Source organism: Chiloscyllium plagiosum, unplaced genomic scaffold, assembly GCF_037043375.1.
Source record: "Chiloscyllium plagiosum isolate Xiang-an unplaced genomic scaffold, Cpla_swu_hap1 HiC_scaffold_7, whole genome shotgun sequence".
NCBI classification, from domain to species: Eukaryota; Metazoa; Chordata; class Chondrichthyes; order Orectolobiformes; family Hemiscylliidae; genus Chiloscyllium; species Chiloscyllium plagiosum.
The window spans coordinates 16066473-16088572 of NW_028270145.1; the positions used below are offsets into that span (position 1 = coordinate 16066473).

At 39.6% G+C, this 22100-nt stretch overlaps 1 protein-coding gene across 1 annotated transcript in view; it reads left to right on the forward strand.

The window, feature by feature from the left end:
- LOC122551343 (UPF0524 protein C3orf70 homolog A) overlaps positions 1–9823 on the forward strand; it is a 44232-nt gene extending 34409 nt beyond the window's left edge. Inside the window, exon 2 of the mRNA XM_043693076.2 lies at positions 4117–9823. Within this exon, the coding sequence (XP_043549011.2) occupies positions 4117–4709 (593 nt within the window). The 3' untranslated portion in view covers positions 4710–9823. The remainder of the gene's footprint in view (positions 1–4116) is intronic.
- The last annotated feature ends 12277 nt before the right edge of the window (positions 9824–22100 follow it).

Here is a 22100-nt window from a genome sequence, read left to right on the forward strand (position 1 = left end):
TGGACATGTATAAAAAGCAAGCAGACCAGCAGTAGGAATGTGCAGAAGGTTAACATAACTATTTCTCATTGGTCTCATTTACTGTGTCTGCTCTCATTAAATACTATCTCTTCGTGGGAGCTAGCCTCCTCAGTACTGGTTGGAACAGCAATGTAACATTTAAGTTATGGATCTTTTATAAGAGAATTATCCAGTCTTTGCCAGCATGGGAAAAATGCATATTATTTGGAAAGGAGTTGGGGTATTGGTCAGAGAAATATTTCTGATCCATGGAGAGAAAAGGATTTTTGTTCGAAGATAGTATCTCACACCCACTGTTGGGATGAGTCATAAGTCATACAGCATGGAAACAGACCCTTTGGTCCAACCAGTCCATGCTGAATGTAGTCCCAAACTAAACTAGTCCCAACTGCCTGATCCTAGCCCATATCCCTCCTAACCTTTCCCATTCATGTATCTATCAAAATGTCTTTTAAACATTGTAATGGTACCTGCATCCACCACTTCCTCAGGAGGTTCATTCCACATGCGAATCACCCTGTGTGTAAAAAAAATTGCCTTTCATGTCTTTTTTAAAATTTCTTTCCTCTCACCTCAAAAATGTGCCCCTGAGACTTGAAATCCCTCACTCTAGGGAACTGACAATTATGATTAATTCTATCGATACCTCTCATTGTTTTATAAACTTTTATTTGGTCACCTCTCAACCTCCTACACTCCAGTGAAAAAAGGCCCAGCCTATCCAGCCTGTCTTTGTAACTCAAACCTTCCATAACCAGCAACATTTTGATAAATCTCTTCTGCATCCTCTCCAGCTTGATAATACCCTTTTTATAATGAGGTGGCCAGAGCTGTTCACAGTATTCCAGAGGCCTCACCAGTGTCCTGTACAACCTCAACATGACTTCCCAACTCCTGTATTGAGTGATGAACGCAAGCATGCGAAACACTTTTTTAACTACCCTGTCTACATGTGATGCAAACTTCAAAGAATTATGTACCTGAACCCCTAGGTCCCTCTGTTCTACAAAACTACCCAAGGCTCTAGCATTAATTGTACAAGCCATACCTCTGTTTGTTGTAGCAAAATGCAATACCTCGCGTGTATCAGATTGAACTCCATCTGCCATTTTTTAGCCCATTGACCCATTTGATCAAGATCCCTTTGTAATCTTAGAAAACTTTCTTTACTGTCTACTATGCCACCAATTTTGGTGTTGTCCATAAACTGACTAACCATGCCTTAAATATTCTCATCCAAATCATTTATTTAAATGACAAACAAAACAGGACCCAGAACAATCCCTGTTGGGTACCGCTGGTCCAAAAGGCAACCCTCCACCATTACGCTGTGTCTCCTGCCATTAAGCCAATTATGTATCCGATTAGCAAGCTCCCCATGAATCCCATGTGACCTAATTTTACTAATTAGTCTATCTGCGTAACCTTGTCAAAGGCTTTACTAAAATCCAAATAAACAACATCTACCGCAATGCCATCATCAATCCTTTTGGTAACTCTCCCTCAAAAATCGCAATCAAGTTTGTGAGACATGATTTCCCTCACACAAAACCATGCTGACTATCTTTAATCAATTTTTGCCTCTCTAATTGTCCATGAACCCTACCTTTTACATTCACCTCCAGCAATTTACCCACAGCCAAAGTCAGAATCACAGGTGTATAGTCCCCTGGTATCTCCTTCCAACCTTTCTTAAACAAAGGTACAACATTAGCCACCCTCCAGTCATCAGGTGCCTCACCCATAGTTATAGGTGATGTAAATATTTCTGCAAGAGGTCTCACAATTTCCTCCCTTACTTCCCACAATGTTCTGGGATACATTAGATCAGGTCCTGGACATTTAACAAACCTTTATATTCTTTAAGACCTCCTCAACTTCCTCTTCTATAATGTGAACTGTTTTTAAAACATTAAAGTTTATTTTTACACATTGTCTACACTCCATTTCTTTCTCCACAGTAAAAATCTATGCAGAGCTGAAAATGTGTTGCTGGAAAAGTGCAGCAGGTCAGGCAGCATCCAAGGAGCAGGAGAATCAACGTTTTGGGCATGAGCCCTTCTTCAGGAATGAGGAAGGGCTCATGCCCGAAACGTCGATTCTCCTGCTCCTTAGATGCTGCCTGACCTGCTGCGCTTTTCCAGCAACACATTTTCGGCTCTGATCTCCAGCATCTGCAGTCCTCACTTTCTCCTTAAAAATCTATGCAACATATTCATTTGGTATCTCTCCCACCTCATGGGCTTCAACACAAACACAACCTCCTTGATCCTTAAGAGGCCCTACCCTATCTCTATTTACCACCTTGCTCTTAATATATTTGTAAAATACCTTTGAATTACTTATCCTTAACCTTATCTGCCAATGCTATCTCATATCCCCTGTTTGCCTTCCTGATTTCTTTTTTAGGAATGCCACTACACTCTTTATATTGATTAACAGATTCAATTGAACCAAGCTGTCTCTGTCTAAAATAAGATTCTCTATTATTCTAGTCTAGAACCTCAATATCTTTATCCATCCATTATTCTTTAATCTTACCAGCTTTACCCTTCACTCTAACAGGAACATAATGCCTCAATGCTCATCATTACATTCTTGGATACCTCCAACTTGTCAGACATCCATTTGCCTGTGAACGGTCTACTCCAATTAACTTTTGAAAGTTCCTGTCTCATACCATTAAAATTTGCCTTTCTCCAAATAAAAATATTAACTTTTATGGATGGCTTATCCCTTTCCATAACCATTTTGAAACTAATAGAATTATGATTGTGGGTCCCTGATGAGGTCAATATTCATTGTCTATCCTCAGTTGCAGTTGAGACGTGGTGATGGACCACCTTGAGTAGTTGCAGTTAATGGAGTGAAGGTGCTCCCACAATGTTGTTTGGTTGGCAGCGCTAGGATTTTGACATAGTAATTTAAAAATATTTACACATCAGGGTGGTATATGTGATTTGAAGAGCAACTAAGGAGATGGTGATCTTCCCATTGCATTCACTTCTTGTTCTTCTAGGTGTGAAGCTTCATTATAGTCAGGGCATAGTCCTTTAACAAGATTGTCAATACCTGAGCACTTCAACTGTTAATAACTCTGGATAACATTTCTACAATTGAAGAAATAATCCATTGAAATTAATTAGCAACCAACGTGAAATTTATTGACAATCCTTTAAATAGTGCCGGTGGATAGAATGTTACTAGCTGTTTCATGTTACTGTCCGTGAAATATTATATTTAGCTTTTACAATATTATGATCGCTATTGAATAAATGTACACAATTAGCTTGTTCACAAAATCTAGCTTATTCCCCAGTAGTAAATTGAGTATGACCTGCATTCTTTGTTGTAGAAAACTGCCCATATTCACTCAAGACATTCACTGCAGTTCTTATATGTCTACTTATTTCAATTGCTATGCAAGTTAAACTATCCAGTTAAAACCATTTAACATTTGCTAAATGCTTGTATGATCATTGCATTTGTACAAAATATACCACTTCAGTGCTACAACGAGTGGGCCTATAAATCTATTACAGTCAAAATCCTTTTCTATTTCTTAACTCTATTCATAAATTCCTAATTGCCTGGTTATCCCTAGTTATATCCTCTCTTATTTTTTCCATATTTTCCCATCTTATAATCAGGAACACTATATTTATTTCATAGTTCCAACCATGACTCTGTAATGCTGTCATGTTGTATTCTCCAATTTGAATATGTGCATGCAATTCATTCATTTTGTACCTTATACTCTGCAGTTTTAGAAGGAATGCTTCTTTTGAGCCACATATCCTACCCTGTTCTCCATCATTAATGCTTTATCCAGAATGCTATGCAAGTTAGTAACAGGATAAATTAAGTACAACACTGAATTGACAAAGCATAATAATTAATGATGCACTGTGCTATAGAAATAGCTTATATCAGCAAAACTGAGATTTATGGCCTTGCTATATAATAATTTGTTGCAATAGTTTACCTTATGTAGCAGAAAAAGAGTACAATTAGTAATAATCAGCAAAATTAAATACCAGTCTTTGCTATGTTGCTTTCTTGCATTATAATTGTCATTTGTTTGACCATTTTCAGGTAGATACATTTACCAGCCCATGACTCATGTCGAACTTCTACCAAGCACTTCAATCCCAGTCAGCACTAGCAGCCAAGCAGATACAGTCCAGTTGTCCATAGCCCTGGTGGAACGCTTCCTAAAGACTGCTTCTTTCCTCAGGCCGCCATTTGCACCAGATACACCAAGGTACTGCACTATTTCCAAACTCTTTGTTGACAGCTATCGGGTCAAGAGGATCAATGGCAAGATGTGCTATGTCCAATGCCAGCCTCATCCGGGTCCCACTCCACATGATCCAAAGGTTGGAGATAACTTTAACCAGGATACCTCCGTCAGTCCAAAGGATCCAACCCTGGCAGACAAAGTACCAGCACCACAAATGAATCACTGCTCTTCGCCATCTGCCTCAGAGGATTCTGGTATAAATGCATTAGGGTTGCACTGCCCGGAATCAGGTGATGAAGACACAGAGGAAGATGAGGATGAAGATGAATTGAGTTCAGATGATGACTCTAGCCCAGAGAGCCAGTGGGATCAGGATGATTGCAGTTTACTTTCTCCTTCCCGATCCACTGTGGAAATTATTGAGAAAATTGAAACAACTGTCTGAGCTTAAGCAGGATTTCCATAGCTTCTTCAACAATGCCTGGTGAAACAAACTCAACTAGAACTTGCAAATTCTGATAAAATTAATCCTCACTAGTTCATGAATTGAAGTAACCATAAACACAAGAATTGTTTAAGCTTTTGTTTTCAGATATAAGATGGACAAATAAAATGTAGCACATGCAGACAGTAGACCAACGACTACGGTGCCTACCCAAATGAAGTTTTCAATTGTGGCCCAAAGTAACCAGAACCTTTCAAGTTACCAAGCACAATAACCAAGCTCACGATCTTTTAGCCAATAATTTGACAATTGGGTCATCATTTGAAATCGTCAGGGGGAAGTACTTTTGACCACACAGGAGCACCTCCACAAGAGTAAACTGTCTTTTTTTTATCATGAGAAGGGTTGGTGGGATTTCGAAGGGGAGCTGAGTTGTGTTGTGTGAGATAAGAGAATAGCAAATGGTAGGTAATGTTTAGCATGTCAGGATCCTTGCTAATCACCAGAATCATTACACAACAAAGCACATTAAAGAAGAATTCAGCACTTTTTTTTCTTGAGTCAAAGACCCAGGAGGAGGTTTGAGGCCTGAGGCCTAGAGGTTTTGTTATGTATCAAGTAAAGTGACATTATCGCCTCAATAATATATTGCTAAACGAGTTACATTAACCCTTGCATGGAAATGTGTTTTCAATTCTGAGTTGCCATGTGAAATCTGTACTCTGATTATCACAATGATAAAATAATTATCTTTACAGAGGGTCACACATTATTAGAATAGATATTTCCATGTGATATTATTTGATTTGATCTTTGCTGTTTTACACTTAAGAAGAACAGTTAATTAAGTTAGTGGATCAGAATTTTGTCAATCATGCTAAGTCCTCCTAAAACAAGAAGCATCAAAGTGTGTGACCTACAATTTCAGATAGAGATTGTGTACAATTAGGGAGAATTTTATGGGGAATGTAGGGTTAACATTGCTCCATTAGTTCCTTTATTTGAATGTACATTAAAATTATAGACAGATGGATTTTATGGAGAATTAAATGCGCTAAGAGTGTTTAAATAGATTGTGGCACATCCTTCTGTTTCTCTCTCATGCCTGTTCAAAATGGCTGATTGGTCACTGCCTTTTTCCCATGTCCTCCGTCCATTTAAAATGAATGGCCAAACCTGACTAAGGCCACCAAAAGATGGTAGCAACAAAATCATGCCAAATAATGCGCCAATAAAATGTAAAACTAAAATGGAAACTAAAGCACATGGTTCACATTAATGATGTAAGGAAGTATTTATTATGCAGGTAGAAAAATAATAGTGCCTAACAGTCCCACCTAGGAACGTAAAAAGAAGCTAAGATAAATGAGTAGAAATTTTGCCAGTGTGACATAAGAGGATGTGCTTCAGACTCTCTCCTCCTTATATATATTTCAGTGGAGTGCCTGACACAACACAAACAAAGGCTGCAAGAGAAAAGCTTATTCACTTGGTATGTTCCAACCATGTGCTGTACTGCTGACATTTAGGTACACTATACTGCAATAGACTTTAAGAGTAGGTCCTGATTAAATTCCATCAGTTTTCTGATCACCCCTACAGTTAGTGATCAGAGCACGTTAGTGATGCAGCTGTGCATCATTCAACAATATGTATAAACATTCTCCTCATCAAGGTGAGAAAAGTGAATTCTGGTTTGAATGCTCACAGTAAGTGTTCACATATGTTACCATATGAGACAGTGTATGTTTTGTATGTATATATGGCTGTCTGGCTTTGTCTAATGTTGTCAGAAGCAGATTATTCCTGCTTTAATGTTGTCTCAACATAACATGAAACAAGCACCTTTAACAACCTATTTATTCACACATAGCCTAGAATTCTAATGTTAGCATTAGTAGATAAAGCCATAGAAAGAACAACAGCATCTTAGTTTTACGAAATGGGCCATAAACAAAACAGGAAAAAGGTATTAATAATATTATAGAAGGTGATGGCTCAGATATTTTGAGGGAGTAAAAGGAATAAAAAATGTTTTAAAAACAAGAGTATAAATGACATAACCACCCATTGGAACATTAAAAATTAGCAGTAACTATGGAAATCTGGTATAATTTTAGAAGTATAAATAAATGCTGAGTATGCATCACCAATTTATACAGATCCAAGCTCACTGATTTCGCAGTAAAGATTTTTCAATCCAGTTTTCAAACTTAAATTTTCATATCAGTAATACTTTGGTCGCCCACAAAATAGTTAGTACAGTAAGAGTCGATTTGGTCCATCATGTCTGCACCAGCTCTAAGATTTTTGATTTTGTGCTGCAAATTCCCCATGATCTGCAGATTGTTTCTATTTGTTGCCACCTTCTAACAGTAAGGAGCACAGTGGGCACAATGTTAACCCGTCTGCGATCCTTTGATTATGGTGTGCACATTTTGGTATTTAAAGTTGCATTGAACTTTAAATGTTGAATTTACCTGAAGGTCATTGTTCGGCTTTTCAGAAAATTTTGAAAGCAAAACTGAAAATCATTTATTTAATAAATAAATGAAAATGTAATTAAAATGTAAATGGAGTATTACAGATGCAGTATTATAGGTAGGTTCAATGTAAGGCCAGAACAATCACAGCATCAGAAGAATGGTAAAAATGAATGCATTTATTCAACATGAGTTGTGTTACCTATATACAGATCTCATTTACTGATTCTGGGCTTTATTATTCTTTTACAGAAGATTGTAACGTAGCACATTAAATGATGGGTCTCAACAAGCCCATGTCTAAATGAATCGCAGATAGGCAAGAAAATGTGAATGCTCTGTTCATTGCCCCTTCCAGCCACTTCATTTTTGGATGGCATTGTGGACACTATCTGGCAAGTTAAAACATTACAACAGCAATTGAGTGTAAACTATTTCCAAAAGATCGTCACCAAGTCACATTGATCGATCTTTTTTCAAGTCTTGTACAAATTATCCAAATCTGACAAAATTCTTTTGCATTCTCACTCTCAGTTGGAATGAAATTTTGGCTTTTAACCAATTTCATATTAATGTAAGTTCTCAGAAAGAAGAGCCTATTGGGTATTCTCAACAAAGCTTGTCAAAACAGCCACCTCTTTGTGATAATGCCAAAAGTGATGAACTTTCAAAATAGCCAAAAATTTCACTAAATTTGGATTTGCAAAGGGACATTTAGGACTAGATTCTGAAATGATTTCCAAGTAATTTTTCATTAATTCTGTCCTTTCAATGCTTTTGCTGTAACTGAATTGAATTCTTATTCCCCAAAATTATGATAGGATAGTTTTCATCTGATATTTAAAATGACTTGTTGAATTAGTCACAGATAACAAATAGCAGCACAATGATCAAATTACTTATAAAACCTCCAGTGCTAATTTAATTTCCACTGTAGATTGGATCCAAATCTCGCTCCTCTGTCTTCTCTCCATCCTGTGCATACATTCAGTTGACTTATGCTTTCTGGTCAAGAAGAATGGTCACTGACCATTTCCCAGTTTCAGAGGAAGTGGTAGAGGCTAGTACAATTGCAACATTTAAAAGGCATCTGGATGGCTGTACGTATAGGAAGGGTTTGGAGGGATATGGGCCGGGTGCTGGCAGGTGGGACTAGATTGAGTTGGGATATCTGGTCGGCATGGACGGGTTGGACTGAAGGATCTGTTTCCGTGCTTTACATCTCTATGGTTCTAATTACATTATTGGCTCCCTGTTTAAAGATGGTTTCCAGGAGCTATTTCAAGTTTTTCATCTCTGTGAAGAAATGCCCAGTTCCTTTCCCCAATAATCCAACATCATCTGAGGATGTTTGGAAATAAATCCTCTGAAATTCCTATTTCCAATACTGAGTATCGTATATACTCAAGTAATAGTCAAATTTTTTGACTACTTTTTAAGGTTAATTTTATGGGGTCGATTATTACATGGATACTGCTTTTGAGAGGCTGAAATTCATGCCTGTCAAAATTCATACCGTATCATTAGCAAAAACCCAAGTGATCTCTGAACAAATATGGGTGGCACGGTGGCACAGTGGTTAGCACTGCTGCCTCACAATGCCAGAGACCCGGGTTCATTTCCTGCCTCAGGCAACTGTCTGTGTGGAGTTTGCACATTCTTCCCGTGTCTGCGTGGGTTTCCTCCGGGTGCTCTGGTTTCTTCCCACAGTCCAGAAAATGTGTAGGCTAGGTGAATTGGCCGTGCTAAATTGCCCGTAGTGTTAGGTGAAGGGGTAAATGTAGGGGAATGGGTCTGGGTGGGTTGCTCTTCAGAGGGTTGGTGTGGACTAGTTGGGCCTGTTTCCACACTGTAAGTAATCTAATGTAAAAAGTAAAAAAAAAGAAGGTAATTCTGAAAACCTGGAGCAGAACACAAAAGCCAGTGGACTGGAAGACCGGGAGGGGAGTAGAAGAACCAGCATTCTGGAAAGCTGGAATGGGACATGACTGCCGGTACACTGACTCATAAATGCTGATTTGTTACCTGTGAAGAATTAGGGTCAACCTTTACACGAGATATATGGAAAATTCCAGCTTATTTGATCAAAAATAGGGGGTCGACTTTCACATGAGATTAACTATTACTTGAGTATATATGGTATTTACGTACAAACTGTGAAGATACTAAGTTCTCCAATTAACTGGTCTTCTATAACAAGGCCACTTTGTCACTATCTGTTGCCATTGAGCTTTTTACAACCCAAATGAATTTGTACTAAGTATAACCATCCTGCATTCAATTCTCTCAAGTTCAGTATATTAGAATGTGGAAACTCTCTGCTATTGAAACCAATTTTCGGAAAGGCAGATGCCAAGAAGACTTAGTTTATATTCAAAGGGCAACAATGAGGCATTACAACATTGCAAAAGTTTTGGTGCTGAGTTTTAAGAGGTTGTTCTGAACTTCACAACTGCTAGTAAAGAGTATTATTTAATGGTTGGACCTGCAGCTGGAGGTAATTTATTCAGAGGTCTATATAATCTTCACTGCAGAAAGAAGATTCTGGTTATGATTGACTGTGGTTTGCTGTGTATGTTATTAATCTATGTACTTGTTTGACTCCAATTAAAAAAAGTCTTTTAACTCCTTTATTTGTGTAAGAGAATTTCAATGTCTGAAGTGCCGGGAGTGAATGCAGTTATAAAATAAAGAATTTCAGATGCTGGAAACCTGAAACAAAAACAGAAATAGCTAGAGAAACTCAGCAGTTCAAGCTGCACCTGTGGAGAGAAAACAGAGTTAATATTTCAAGCCCAGTGACCCTTCTTAGTAACTGACGTTGAAACACTTACTTTGGTTTCTGTCTACAAATGCTGCCAGACCTGCTGAGTTTCTCTGGAAATTTCTCCTTCTGTTTTTGAAAGTAATTATGTTTAGCAGAGATTTCATTAATATTTTGCAAAGCCAATATTTGGAAAAAAAATCATTGAAACATATGGAGAAATGGTACTATAATTTGAGTGTTCAATTCACCATTGAGACCAGAAGCATTTATTTTGAGATTAATCACTTTCCACCCACTTCCCAATTCACAGATGAACAAAAAGGCCTGGGATTAATAATTTGAATTTGGAGGCACTTGGGTTGTCAGCCTTTAAGAAACACATTCATAAGGTGACTTTATAGAAACATCAAATTGTAAACAGTATGGAAAACGGTAATCTGGAAAGCTATGTTATATTAAATCATTTGTATCTAATCAAATGAGTTAGATACAAGACCACAAATTTGGACCAGTAAAAGAGAAATTGAGGACTAAAACCAAACAAAGCTTCACACAACCACTAAACTATAAGTGGAATGGACTCCTAGGCAGTATATTATAGGAAAATATATGAATCATTCTACAACCCAAAATATCTGGGCCTGAGCTGTCGAAATCAAACTCAAAGTAGCTTAAGGCACATTCCCCAACAAAACTGTCATGCATGCTAAAAATTCTTCCTTCCCCCTTACCAATAATTCTCACCTGCAAAATTCCACTATCCAATGATGATCACCAGTACCCTCACTGCCCCACCCAAGCACCCCGGCAATTCTCACTCACACCATGCACGCTGAAAATGCACTGACCAACAAAGCCCGCAGTAGTTCACCTTGCTCCTTGATGACACTCATCCTCTTCTGACAATGCTCAGCCACCAACTCTTCTCTCAACCTAACTCACCCATCTCTCAACACCTCAACAATGCACATTCTGACCCTACCAACCTCCCCTATGCTTCAGGGCCCTGCAAAAGTACTAAGTTGTTCATGCCTGGAAATAACTTTTGATGGGTAAATTTACATAGCCCAGGTCACTCCTGCAAATCTTCTTCAACCTTTGTTTTGGAGGTTTGGCCCAGGTATACTATATACTTACATACAAATTTAGTCCAAACTTTCCATGTTGTTAATCAATGATTAATGATGGAATCATACCTAGCACATAGATGAAGATGGTTCTGTTATTGGAGGTCAATCATCTCAGCTCCAGGATATCTCTACAGGTATGTGACCTAGGCCCAAACATATTCAGCTGCTTCATCAATGCCCAACATTAGTTCAGAAATGGGATATTTGCCAATGATTGCACAATGTCAGCATCATTTGCAACTCCTCAAATACTGAAGCAGTCCATGTTCAAACCAGTCAGATCCAGTCAATCTCCAGACTTGGGCTGAAAGGTGGTAAGTAACATTCATACCACACAAATGCCAGGCAATTACTATTTCCAATAAGAGACAATCTAGCCACTACCCTTTGACATTAAATGGCATTACCAACACTGAATCACTCATTATCAACATCCTGGGAGTTACCATTGACCAAAACTAAACTGATTTTGCCATATAAATACAGTGGCTACAAGAGCAGATAAGAGGCTAGGAATACTGTAGTGAGTGACTCACCCCCTGACTCCCCAAAGCCTGTCCACCATTTGCAAAGCACAAGTCAGGAGTCTAATGGAATACTCCCTACTTGCCTGAATGTGTGCAGTTCCATCAACAATCAAGAAGCTTGACACCATCCAGTACAAAGCAGCTGCTTGATTGGCACCATATTCACAGGCATCCATTCCCTCCACCAGCAACACTCAGTAGCAGCAGTGTGTACTATCTACAAGATGCACTGCAGAAATTCACATTAGCTCCTTAGGCAGCACTTTCCAACCCACGAACACTTCCAAGGAGGAAAAGGGCTGGATGGCATTCTCATGGTCCTGTGTTCCTGAGCGTTGTGACTAATGGGGGGAGGCAAGTAACAAAGGCAGCCAACTGGATTGTCTCAGTCTTAGTGACAAAGACACTCCTTTGTTATTGTTGGAGGTGAGGATAGAGAGGACAGGAGAAAGGGAGAGCCCTTCAAAAAGAACTGACTGATAGTATAATTATTAAAAAGAGACAAAAAAGCTCTGATTTATTTGACTTTTATCAGGAATATTAACAAGTGCAAAACTAAAGGGCATAGATTTAAGGTGAGAGGTGAAAGATTTAAAGGGACCTGAGCGACAGAAGGTGGTGCATGTATGGAAAGAGCTGCCAGTGGAGGTGGGTACAATAACAACATTTAAAAGGCATCTGGATGGGTATATGAATAGAAAAGGTTTAGTGGGATATAGTCCAAATGCTGGAAAATGGGATTGATAAGTTTAGGATTTCTGGTTGGCATAGACGATTTGGACTGAAGAGTCTGTATCCATGCTGTACAACTCAATGATTCAATTACTCTATGACAAGTGCTGCAGATACATGGAAACATCATGGCTTGCAAGTTCCCCTTCAAGCCACCCACCATCCTGACTTGGAAACATATTGCCATTCCCTCACTGTCACTGGGTCAGAATCCTGGAATTCCCTCCCTAATGGCATTGTGGGACAACCTACAGCAGGTTGACTGCAGTGGTTCAAGAAGGCAGCTCACGATCACCTTCTCAAGGGCAACTGGGAATGGGCAATAAATGCTCCCCTACAGGTCTGACAGTTCTCAGGCAGGTCTAATAATGCCAGGCCTCCTGATAAATGCACCCATCTTTGCACAAACAAATAACAAATAAATAGTTAACTATTAGAGAGATATCTTTGTAAAGAAAAAAAGAACATAAAAGAACTCATGACACAATAGCAATGTTGGGCATGCAGGGAGTTACCTGAACTGGTAACATGAGAAGACAGAATGGCCAGTTCTTTACCTCATGTGTCATCCACCCTAGAACCCTGAGTGAATACCTCACTCCTTGCTCTGGAACAGAAAGACCTGGCTGGAGGTCAAAAGGAGGTCAGGCCTTTGTAGTTAGCAGTGAGGGCTGGATCACCTCTAATGGTAGGATCTAGGACAATTTTTTTCAGGAATGTTTGCTGCAAGGTGCTATACCATATGGCATCGCACTGGCTGCCGTATCTCAAGAATGCAGTTCACTATCACCTTTTCAAGGACAATTAGGAACTGTAATGAATGCCATTGTTGGTCGTAAGTATAAAGAAATAAAAATAAACAATTCTTTCTAATCCTCAATTTGCTAAATCCTAATTTAAATGTTAAACCCTTCGTCGGGGTTATATTAGTTAAGAGGCAATGCTTTAGTCATATAGTTAGTAACAGCAAATGTGCAAGTAACAGATAAGGCATCCAGACTGTCAAAGCTCAAAGCAACCAAAGGCCTTGGTTGAGGAACAGGCAATACCTTAACGACTGTGGAAAACAAAGATAATATGACACTTATGGATATCGAAGTGTGGGATTTGCATAAACCTTGAAAATGTTCTGTTATTCAACAGAGCAAGATTTGACCCCTGCGTTAAAGCTTCTCTCCATGTCGACATGAAATAAATAATCATTATCTGTTCTCCTGGAGTCCTTGCTCAGTTTGTCAAGTACCCCCAAAATAGTTTGGTCTAGTCAGCAGGATGTCATGTCACATCCCTGTCACTGGCACTGCAGTTTGGTGAGTATGTTTTAATTTACCACCCATTGTTAGAGCAAAGAGCTTTTAAGTTACTAATAATGGAAACTGAGCACAGAACCACACTCACAGTTGTGAGTTCTAGTTTCCATTATTAGTGACTTAAAAGTACATGTGAATTCATCTATTTTACACACAATTAAATATCTCTATATTTTAAAAAAAACTTTATTACCCTCAATTGTTTTTTCAATAACAAAATTGAGTTCAGCTTTCTGAGTTTATTCTTTTAAGTGTGATATTCCAGGTTCATCATCGTCGCTCACCAATACTATAATAAAGATTCAACAGTCCAACAATTAATTTGATCAGAAAATTTTGCAGAATAAAATTGGAGCCAAATTTCCAATAAAATTATTTATGATTTTGCTCTAAATAGTGCACAGAGGAACCTTTGATATTTTGACTTTTCTGGTGATCTATACGATCTGTGAATGATTTGTTTGACTGATCTACTCAAATATTCTGGAGATACATGAGGCAGAATTTTTATTCCCGGAACTCGGATTCCACTATTAGGATGATTTGCAGATCAGAACTCTGGAATAGCCAGGAATAGGAAGGTGAAGGAAATTTTGGAGAAGGTGTCACTTAAGTAGCTGACACAAAGAGCCTCATCCAATCAAGGATCCTGGGTGGGCCGTGGGTCTGAAGGGCTAATAGGTGGCCCAGAGATCTAGTACAAAGCTCAGCAGTCCTACTGTCATGGGTGAGAGTGCCTCCAATCCCAGTCACAGACTGCAACTGGGAACCAGAAGAACCAGAAGGGATAAAACCTTCAAACAGAAGACCCCACAGCTATGGGAACTGCTGTAGTTGTAGCCATTCATTATTTCAATTACTTTTCCATCGAATGGAGTCTCCAGCTCTGATGGCTGCCTGACTGCTGCTGAGAGCACTCCGCTGTTTTATGAGCTGCTTCCTGGCTCAAGGGGCAGTCTGTCCACTGGCTGGAAAATTCAGGTGGTATCAAAACAATACTCTTACTTATAAATGCTCAAGGAGCTGAAATGGTCATCAAACAGAAACAATGGGTCAACAAGCTAGCTTCCATCCCAAATCCTGCAGAAATCCAAGGAAGAGAGAATGTGTCATGGAGCCGGTGTGACCGAGGACAAAATTGTTTACCCATGCTGTGGTAGGAAAGATATTTGAGTTGGTGGCATGCCAGAATCACACTGCCAGAATGAAGTTCTCAACAGGAAGGTCAACCTTTTTACACCACCACTGATTGAGGCTGTTCAACAGTCAATTAATGACCACCTAAGTTTTGCCCTGCTGCTGCTGCTGGTTTATACCAAAGGTTTGGACAGAGGCACTGAGAGCCATCCAGAAGGCATTTGACAAGGCGCCACATCTAAGCTTACCAAGAGCTCATAGTGTAGGGGATAAAATATTAGCCAGGATGAAAAAAAGGTCAGCTCCCAGATAACATAAAGTGAGCATGAATAAGTCACTTTGGGTTGAAAGTGTGCCACAGGGATCAGTGCTAGGACTTCAAGTATTTACAATCTAGTTCAATTACTTGAATGAAGGGACTAAAGGTATGGTTGGTAAATTTGCTGATGACACAGAGGTAGGTAGGAAGGTCATTCATGAGCAGGATATAAGGAGACTAGAAAAGGGCTGTAGAAGGGTTAATTGAGTGGACAAAAAGTTGACGGATAGAATATAGTGTGGGAAAATGTAAATTTGTTTACTTTGGCAGTAAGAATAGACAAGCAGAATACTGTTCAAATGGAGTGAAATCATACACTCTGAGGTACAGAGGGATTTTGGTACAGTATATGAATCAGAAAATAATAATATACAGGTACACCAAGTGATTAGGAAACGTACAAACACACAAACAGACAAATCCCACAGACATAGCCCACTCTGTCGTTCAACAACATCATGACTGATCTGAGTGCGTCCTTAAATCCATATTCCTGCCTACCCCAACAATATTTCACCCCCTTAACAGGGATCTATCTCTGTCTTCAAAATATTCAAGGACTCTGCTTTCACCAGCTTTTCAGGAAGAGAGTTTCAACCCACTGAAAGAAAAATAAATCAGTTTATTTCTGTTTGAAATGAACACCTTTGATTTTTAAAGTGGTGCAAGGGACCAATGGTATCGTTGATAGATTTGTCCCAAGGCAAGCAAGATGTTGGTGCATATTGCAAAGGGAATGGAATATAAAACTTTGTATGTTTTGTTACAAATATATAGGGGATTCGTGAGATCATATTTATAGCACTGTGTACAGTTTTGGTCACCTTATTTAAGAAAAGGGCATATTTGCATTTTAATCAATGCAAAGAAAGATCTTTCAACTGATTCCTGGGATGAGGAATTATCTTTTCAGGAAAGGTAGATAAGTTAGGTCTCAGTCCATTTAAGTTTAGGAAAATAAGTGGTGATCTACTGAAACCAATGTTTCTGAGGGGACTTCACAGGAGAGATGCTGACTGGATGTTTCTCCTTGCAGAACGCTGTTTAAAAATAAACAGGAGTTTCCCATTTAAGATGGAGATAAGGAGTAGTTCTTTTTCTTCCAGAAGGTTGTGAATCTGCAGAATTCTCTTGCCCAGAGAGGGGTGGATAGATAGATTTTTGACTGACAGCAGAGACAAAGGGTATCAGAGAAAGTGGAGTTGAAGCCACAATCAAATCAACTAGGATCTTCATAGAAGAAGCATAGAATCCCTACAGTGCAGATAGCGGCCATGTGACCTATCAAATCTGCACTGATCCTCCAAAGAGCAATCCACCCATGCTCAGTCTCCCACCCTATCCCTGTTCAAAATACAACATCAATTAGTCTACTTATGTACAATTAAATATCCTAACCCATTGTAAATCCACCTAGCTTCCTGGACATTATGGGCAATTTAGCATGGCCAATCCACCTAAGCTGTATATCTTTAAACTGTGGGAGGAAACTGGTGCACCCGGAGCAAACCCACGCAGACACAGGGAGAATGTGCAAACTCCACATAGACAGTTTCCCAATTCTGGAATTGGACCTATCTCCCCGGTGCTGTGACGTGGCTGTGCTAACCCCTTTGCCACCATGCTGTCTTACCAAATGACACAGTCAGCTCAAGGGACTATATAGCCTACTCCTGCTCGATGTTTGTATATAAAAATTCTCCAGTCCTTGTTTCCCTGCCCTTTCCTCTCATTGACTCCACAAGGTCCATTGACCATCCCCCCTCCCCACCCCACCGCCACCCTACCCCACATTATTTATCCACAGCCCGGATTGCTCTGTGCTCATGGGTGATCCTACTGCAGTAGCCATGCCCTCCTCAACAGAGCTGCCAGTCTCTGACAGGCATGCAGCCCACTGTAGGCAAGTCTTTTGGTCGATCGAAGGGAAGGCCCACCTATGGCTTCACCACAGCCTAATTTATTCATGGCTAGGTGGAACTGCACACAGAAGAGGCAGTGTGGAATTCTTACTGGCTGCTCTCACTGCAGGTAAGAAGCTCAATAACACAACAAGGTTCTGAATTTCATTTCACTCCCACTACCTCCCCCAGATCGGCCAATATAATGCATACACATGCACAATTCTAACTGAGGGTTGTAAGTCTACGGGTTACAACTGTTCCACAAGTGTTTTTGATCTGTCAGACTATGATTCCTAAGGATTTCCTCCTCTCTTAATATTGTCATGGCATAGTAGCTCCTTCTTTTCATTGTTCCAAAGCTCATAGGAACAAAATCATGATGTTGATCACTCTATTTGCATAATTAATTCTTGGAGAACCAAATAATTGGTCTGTTTTGTCACTCAGACCTTGTATAATTGTACTTCAAATGCCCTGATCCCGCCATTACCCATGTTGTCAAGCTCTTTGCTCCTTTTACTAATTAGTTCTTACCACTTCTGCCTATTTGTCCTTTCACATAACATTTAAATTTAGCTCACTTATTTACATCAGCTTAATTCAATGCTTAATTTTAAGTAAATGTTTATCCACAATGCACTCCATCTGATATTTTTTTGCCTATCTACTTAACTTGTCCAATCTCTTAGAATGTAATTTATCTCTGTTATATTGGTCGCCTTGTCATACAGACTGGCATCATTAATTCTCTTCATATTTTACAAGTAGTTTTCTCTCAAAGAAGTTATAAATAGAGTAAAGAGCTTGGGGCACAGCACAAACTGTTCAAACTCCTGTCACCGATGCTTCCTAGAAAGAGCCTTTCCTGTTTAGCACAATCTATTTAAATTTTACTGTTGTCAAGCGGGTTTTAAGTCCATGTAATTTTCATTAATTCTTCAAACTTAACTTACTGCAAAATGTGCCAAATATTGAACAAATCATATCCTGTTTAATGGATGGATAGTCTTCATTCAAATTCAGAGTCTTCTGTAGGGATTTAGTCAGTCAGGATCGTTTGATTTCAACTCCATGTTTACTTCTGCCTAGGGACTGTATACTGCTTTAATAAAGCATCAGATTGGGCTTCCTGACATGCTCCGCAAGATCAAATACTCCACTACAATTTAACTTCTGGATTTATTGACATCAGAAGTGTTCCAGCAATGCTAATACTCTACCTCTCAAAGAATCTCCTCTAAAGTTATACTAATGTTACCTTTAATAAAATCTAAAGAAAGCTTTATGTTTTTGGCATATGGGCTCTTCTTTTTACACAGTCTTGACAAGCAGCACAATCTATGTACGTTTCTGGCTTCAGAATGATTGTGGCTATTACTGGATTTTGTACCTCAGGGTACAATCAACATTAGAAGTGTCGTCACTACAGCTGTTGCAACTATTCGGGACTTCTCTCTCCCACATTTTTCCAAAATTTTATTTTCCATGTTAAAACCTTCAATAAAATACTTTTAAGAGCGAGTTGCACTCTATGTGTGGCACCACTTTCAAGACAGAAGGGAAGAAAACAAAATAAAAGTGACTTTAAAATTTGACAAAAAGAAAAATCAACCAATAACTGCTGCTGTGGGTCTCTGACAGAAGATGCTGGATAATTGCTGGTTGTCTGATTTCAATTTGTAAGTACTATTACTATTTTGCAGTAATATTTTAGTATTAAATTAAAATAGGATTGTTCAAGTTCTAACCTAACTTGTGCTGTAATTGTTCTTGAATTATTCACCATGACTCACTATGTATCTGTGATGTGAATGCTCTTCTTCTATTCTTTTAGTGCACAGAGATCTTAAAAAAACTCAGGGTAATGACAATCACAGAATTAATGATTGTATTTTTAGTTTGCTACATCTGACTTCTTTGATTATGCAGTAAGTTTAATCAATATCTGGTTACCTCTTGGAGGAGGTTTTCAGGTTGAATTTCAATCAGTTTGACATGAGCTGATCTCTATGAAGGTGACGGAAACATTGCTGCAAGTGATATCAGCTTCTTTAGGTTAGAGAGGAGAAAGTTTAGCAGGATTCATATACTGATAGCTTTTCAATGACACTTGCAATGTGATTGACAACACTGGTCTTAAATATTCCTTTGGCTCTTAGATGACCATCTGAAAAGGCATTTTTTAAACAAGTCAAATTCTCCCTTTCCCATAAAGGCAAATCATTATTATTAAATCATTCATATGGAAAAGTCAGAATGGCCCTCAAGTGCAGATATTTCTTCAACAGTTAATCAAGTAGCTATTCTGCATATGAGACATTAAGAGGATAATGAATGAGAAAAAAGGAACAGAAATTGCTGGAGGAACTCAGAAGGTCTGGCAGCATCTGTGGGGGGAAAGTAGAGTTAATATTTCACCTCGAGTGACTCTCCTTCAGAACAGCTTTGTATGGGATTTGTGGATAGGAACCTGGTAGGATGGGGAATTGCAGGTGAGGACCATCTTCATCTCCCAGAACTGAGTGAGCAGGCCACAACACCAGACGCTGGCAGTATGGTTCAAGGCCAAAACTACAAGCTGCGATCTCAATAAGGTCCTGCACAGTTGAGCAACATAGATTCCCTACAAGGCGGATAGAGGCCATTCTGCCCATCAAGACTGCACTGACATTCCGAAAAGCATCCCACCCAGACCCAACACCCCACTGTATCCTCATAACCCTGCATTTCCCGTAGCTAATCCACTCATCCCTGGATAGTACGGGACAATTTAGCATAGCCAATCCACCTAACCTGCACACATTTGGACTGTGGGAGAAAACCAGAGAAATCTCCTCAACCAGACACAGGGACAATGTGCCAACTCCACACAAACAGTCACCCAAGGCTGGAATTGAGCCCAGGTCCCTGGTGCCGTGATGTAGCAATGCTGAACATTGAGCCACCATGCAATCCACTTCTCTATTTTCATCCCCTTGCTATGAACAATAACGCTTTCTTATTCAAGATGGTGACAGAGTAGGGCGCTGCAGCCAGAGCCCACCTGCTCTGCCCCTTTGTCTTCTTCTTCTTTTGTTCTTCTTCGTGTTTTTTTTTCTCCTTTGCTCCCAAACTCCAGCAATGATTCCTGGTCTCAAGCAACCTGGTGACCTCTCAGCCTGGCATGGCAATCTCCTAGCCTGGCATGGCAACCTTGTGGCATGGTAACCTCCTACCCGGGTGCAACGACCTGTAGTAACAGCCTCATGGTGTAGCAAGGTGACTTCTCAGTCTGGCATAACACCCAGTGTAGTCTGAAGCCAGGGGTCCCAGTGCTGACTAGAAGCCAGGTGCCAGCCAGTCTGGGTTGGAAAACCATTGCTCTGAACTTGTATTTCTGTAATACTTGACATTCTATTCCTCTATGTTTAAATATCTTGCAACTAAAGAAGCCGTACCTAGCTACCTTTGTAACTAAATTGTTGCTGTAAGTGGCGATGTATAAACCTTTCACTATTCTCACTGAGTCTATGTGACAATAAAGGCCAATCTAATCGAACATCCCATTTGCCTTTTTATCCCCTTGCAATACATACAAACATTATTTACTGTATCATCATGCTAATGTTTTGTGATACATGTACCAGGACACCCAGATCTATCTACTCCATCAATTCCTGCAAACTTCCTCCATTTAAATAGCATACTGCTTTCCTGCTCATCCAGCCAAAAGCATATCTTCCCATGTTATATTCCTTCTGCCAAATTTATGTGGCAAACATATGAGCCAATACTATATAGAAACGCCATATGCACAGCAATGTGACAAATACTAGATAATCTGTTAATCTGATACAGGTATCCCCCGCTATCCAAAAGTAGAGCATTCCCAGCATTCCCAGCTGGTTGAAAATGGCAAAAAACGAAGATGCATGAGTTATATGAGAAAAATTTTGCCGTTTTTCCTAAAAGTGAAAATCCTCTTCGGATTCACAAAAAACAGGTACTAATGTAGTCTTTCATAAAAGCGAAGTGGCATAAAGTGAATGTTCAAAAAGCAGGGGTACCTGTATTTAATGGGGCATAACTATAGGCCTGGGTGCCCAGAAGGAATCACCTGTCATTTTTTGAGATATGCTGTGGATTTTTCTCTATAATCAAACGGAGTCTCAGATACAATAGAAACTGGGCCTCAACAACAACATGACTGTAGTACTGAATAAGATCCAAGCATTGGCATCTATCCAATAGTGGAAATGTCCCCAGCTATGTAGTGTCCACAAAAATTAGGACAAATCCAAACTAGTCAATTATTGCCTAAAATTCCTGTTCTGAATTTTCAGCAAGGTAATGATAGTTATCACATTGAAGAAGTTTGATAGAGAGTCATACAACAGACACACAATCACAACATCACATTCACCATTTTCCAAATTTCCCCATCCCATTCCAGATCCAACTCTCCAAGTTTACATCTCTCTCTTGAGCTGACCTACCTGTCCATCTTCCTTCCCATCCATTTGCTCCACCCTTCCCATTGACCTATCACAAACATCCCCTACATGTATCCACCTATTGCCATCCACCTTCCTTTCCCCTAGCTCTACCTCCCCCCATTTATTTCTCCTCCCTGATGAAGGGCTTATGCCTGAAATGTTGACTCTCCTGCTCTGCAGATGCTGCCTGAATTGCTGTGTTTTCTTCCAGCACCACAGGTTATCTACTACAACAGGAAAGTTATAGGTCATGGAATAAAAGGGTCAGTAGCAACATGAATAAACCAATAACTGAGTGATCGGAAGCAGAGTAAAGGTCAAAGGATATTTTTTGGGCTGGAGGAAGGGGCAGCACGGTGGCTCAGTGGTTAGTACTGCTACCTCACAGCACCAAGATCCTGAGTTCGATTCCAGCCTCGCGTGAATGTCTGTGTGGAGTTTGCACATTGTCCCCGTGTCTGTGTGGCTTTCCTCCGGGTGCTCTGGTTTCCTCCCACAATTGAAAGATGTGCAGGTCAGGTGGATTGGACATGCTAAATTGTCCAGTGTTCAGGGATGTGTAGGTTAGGTCCATTAGTCAGGGGTAAATGTAGAAAAGTAGGAGAAT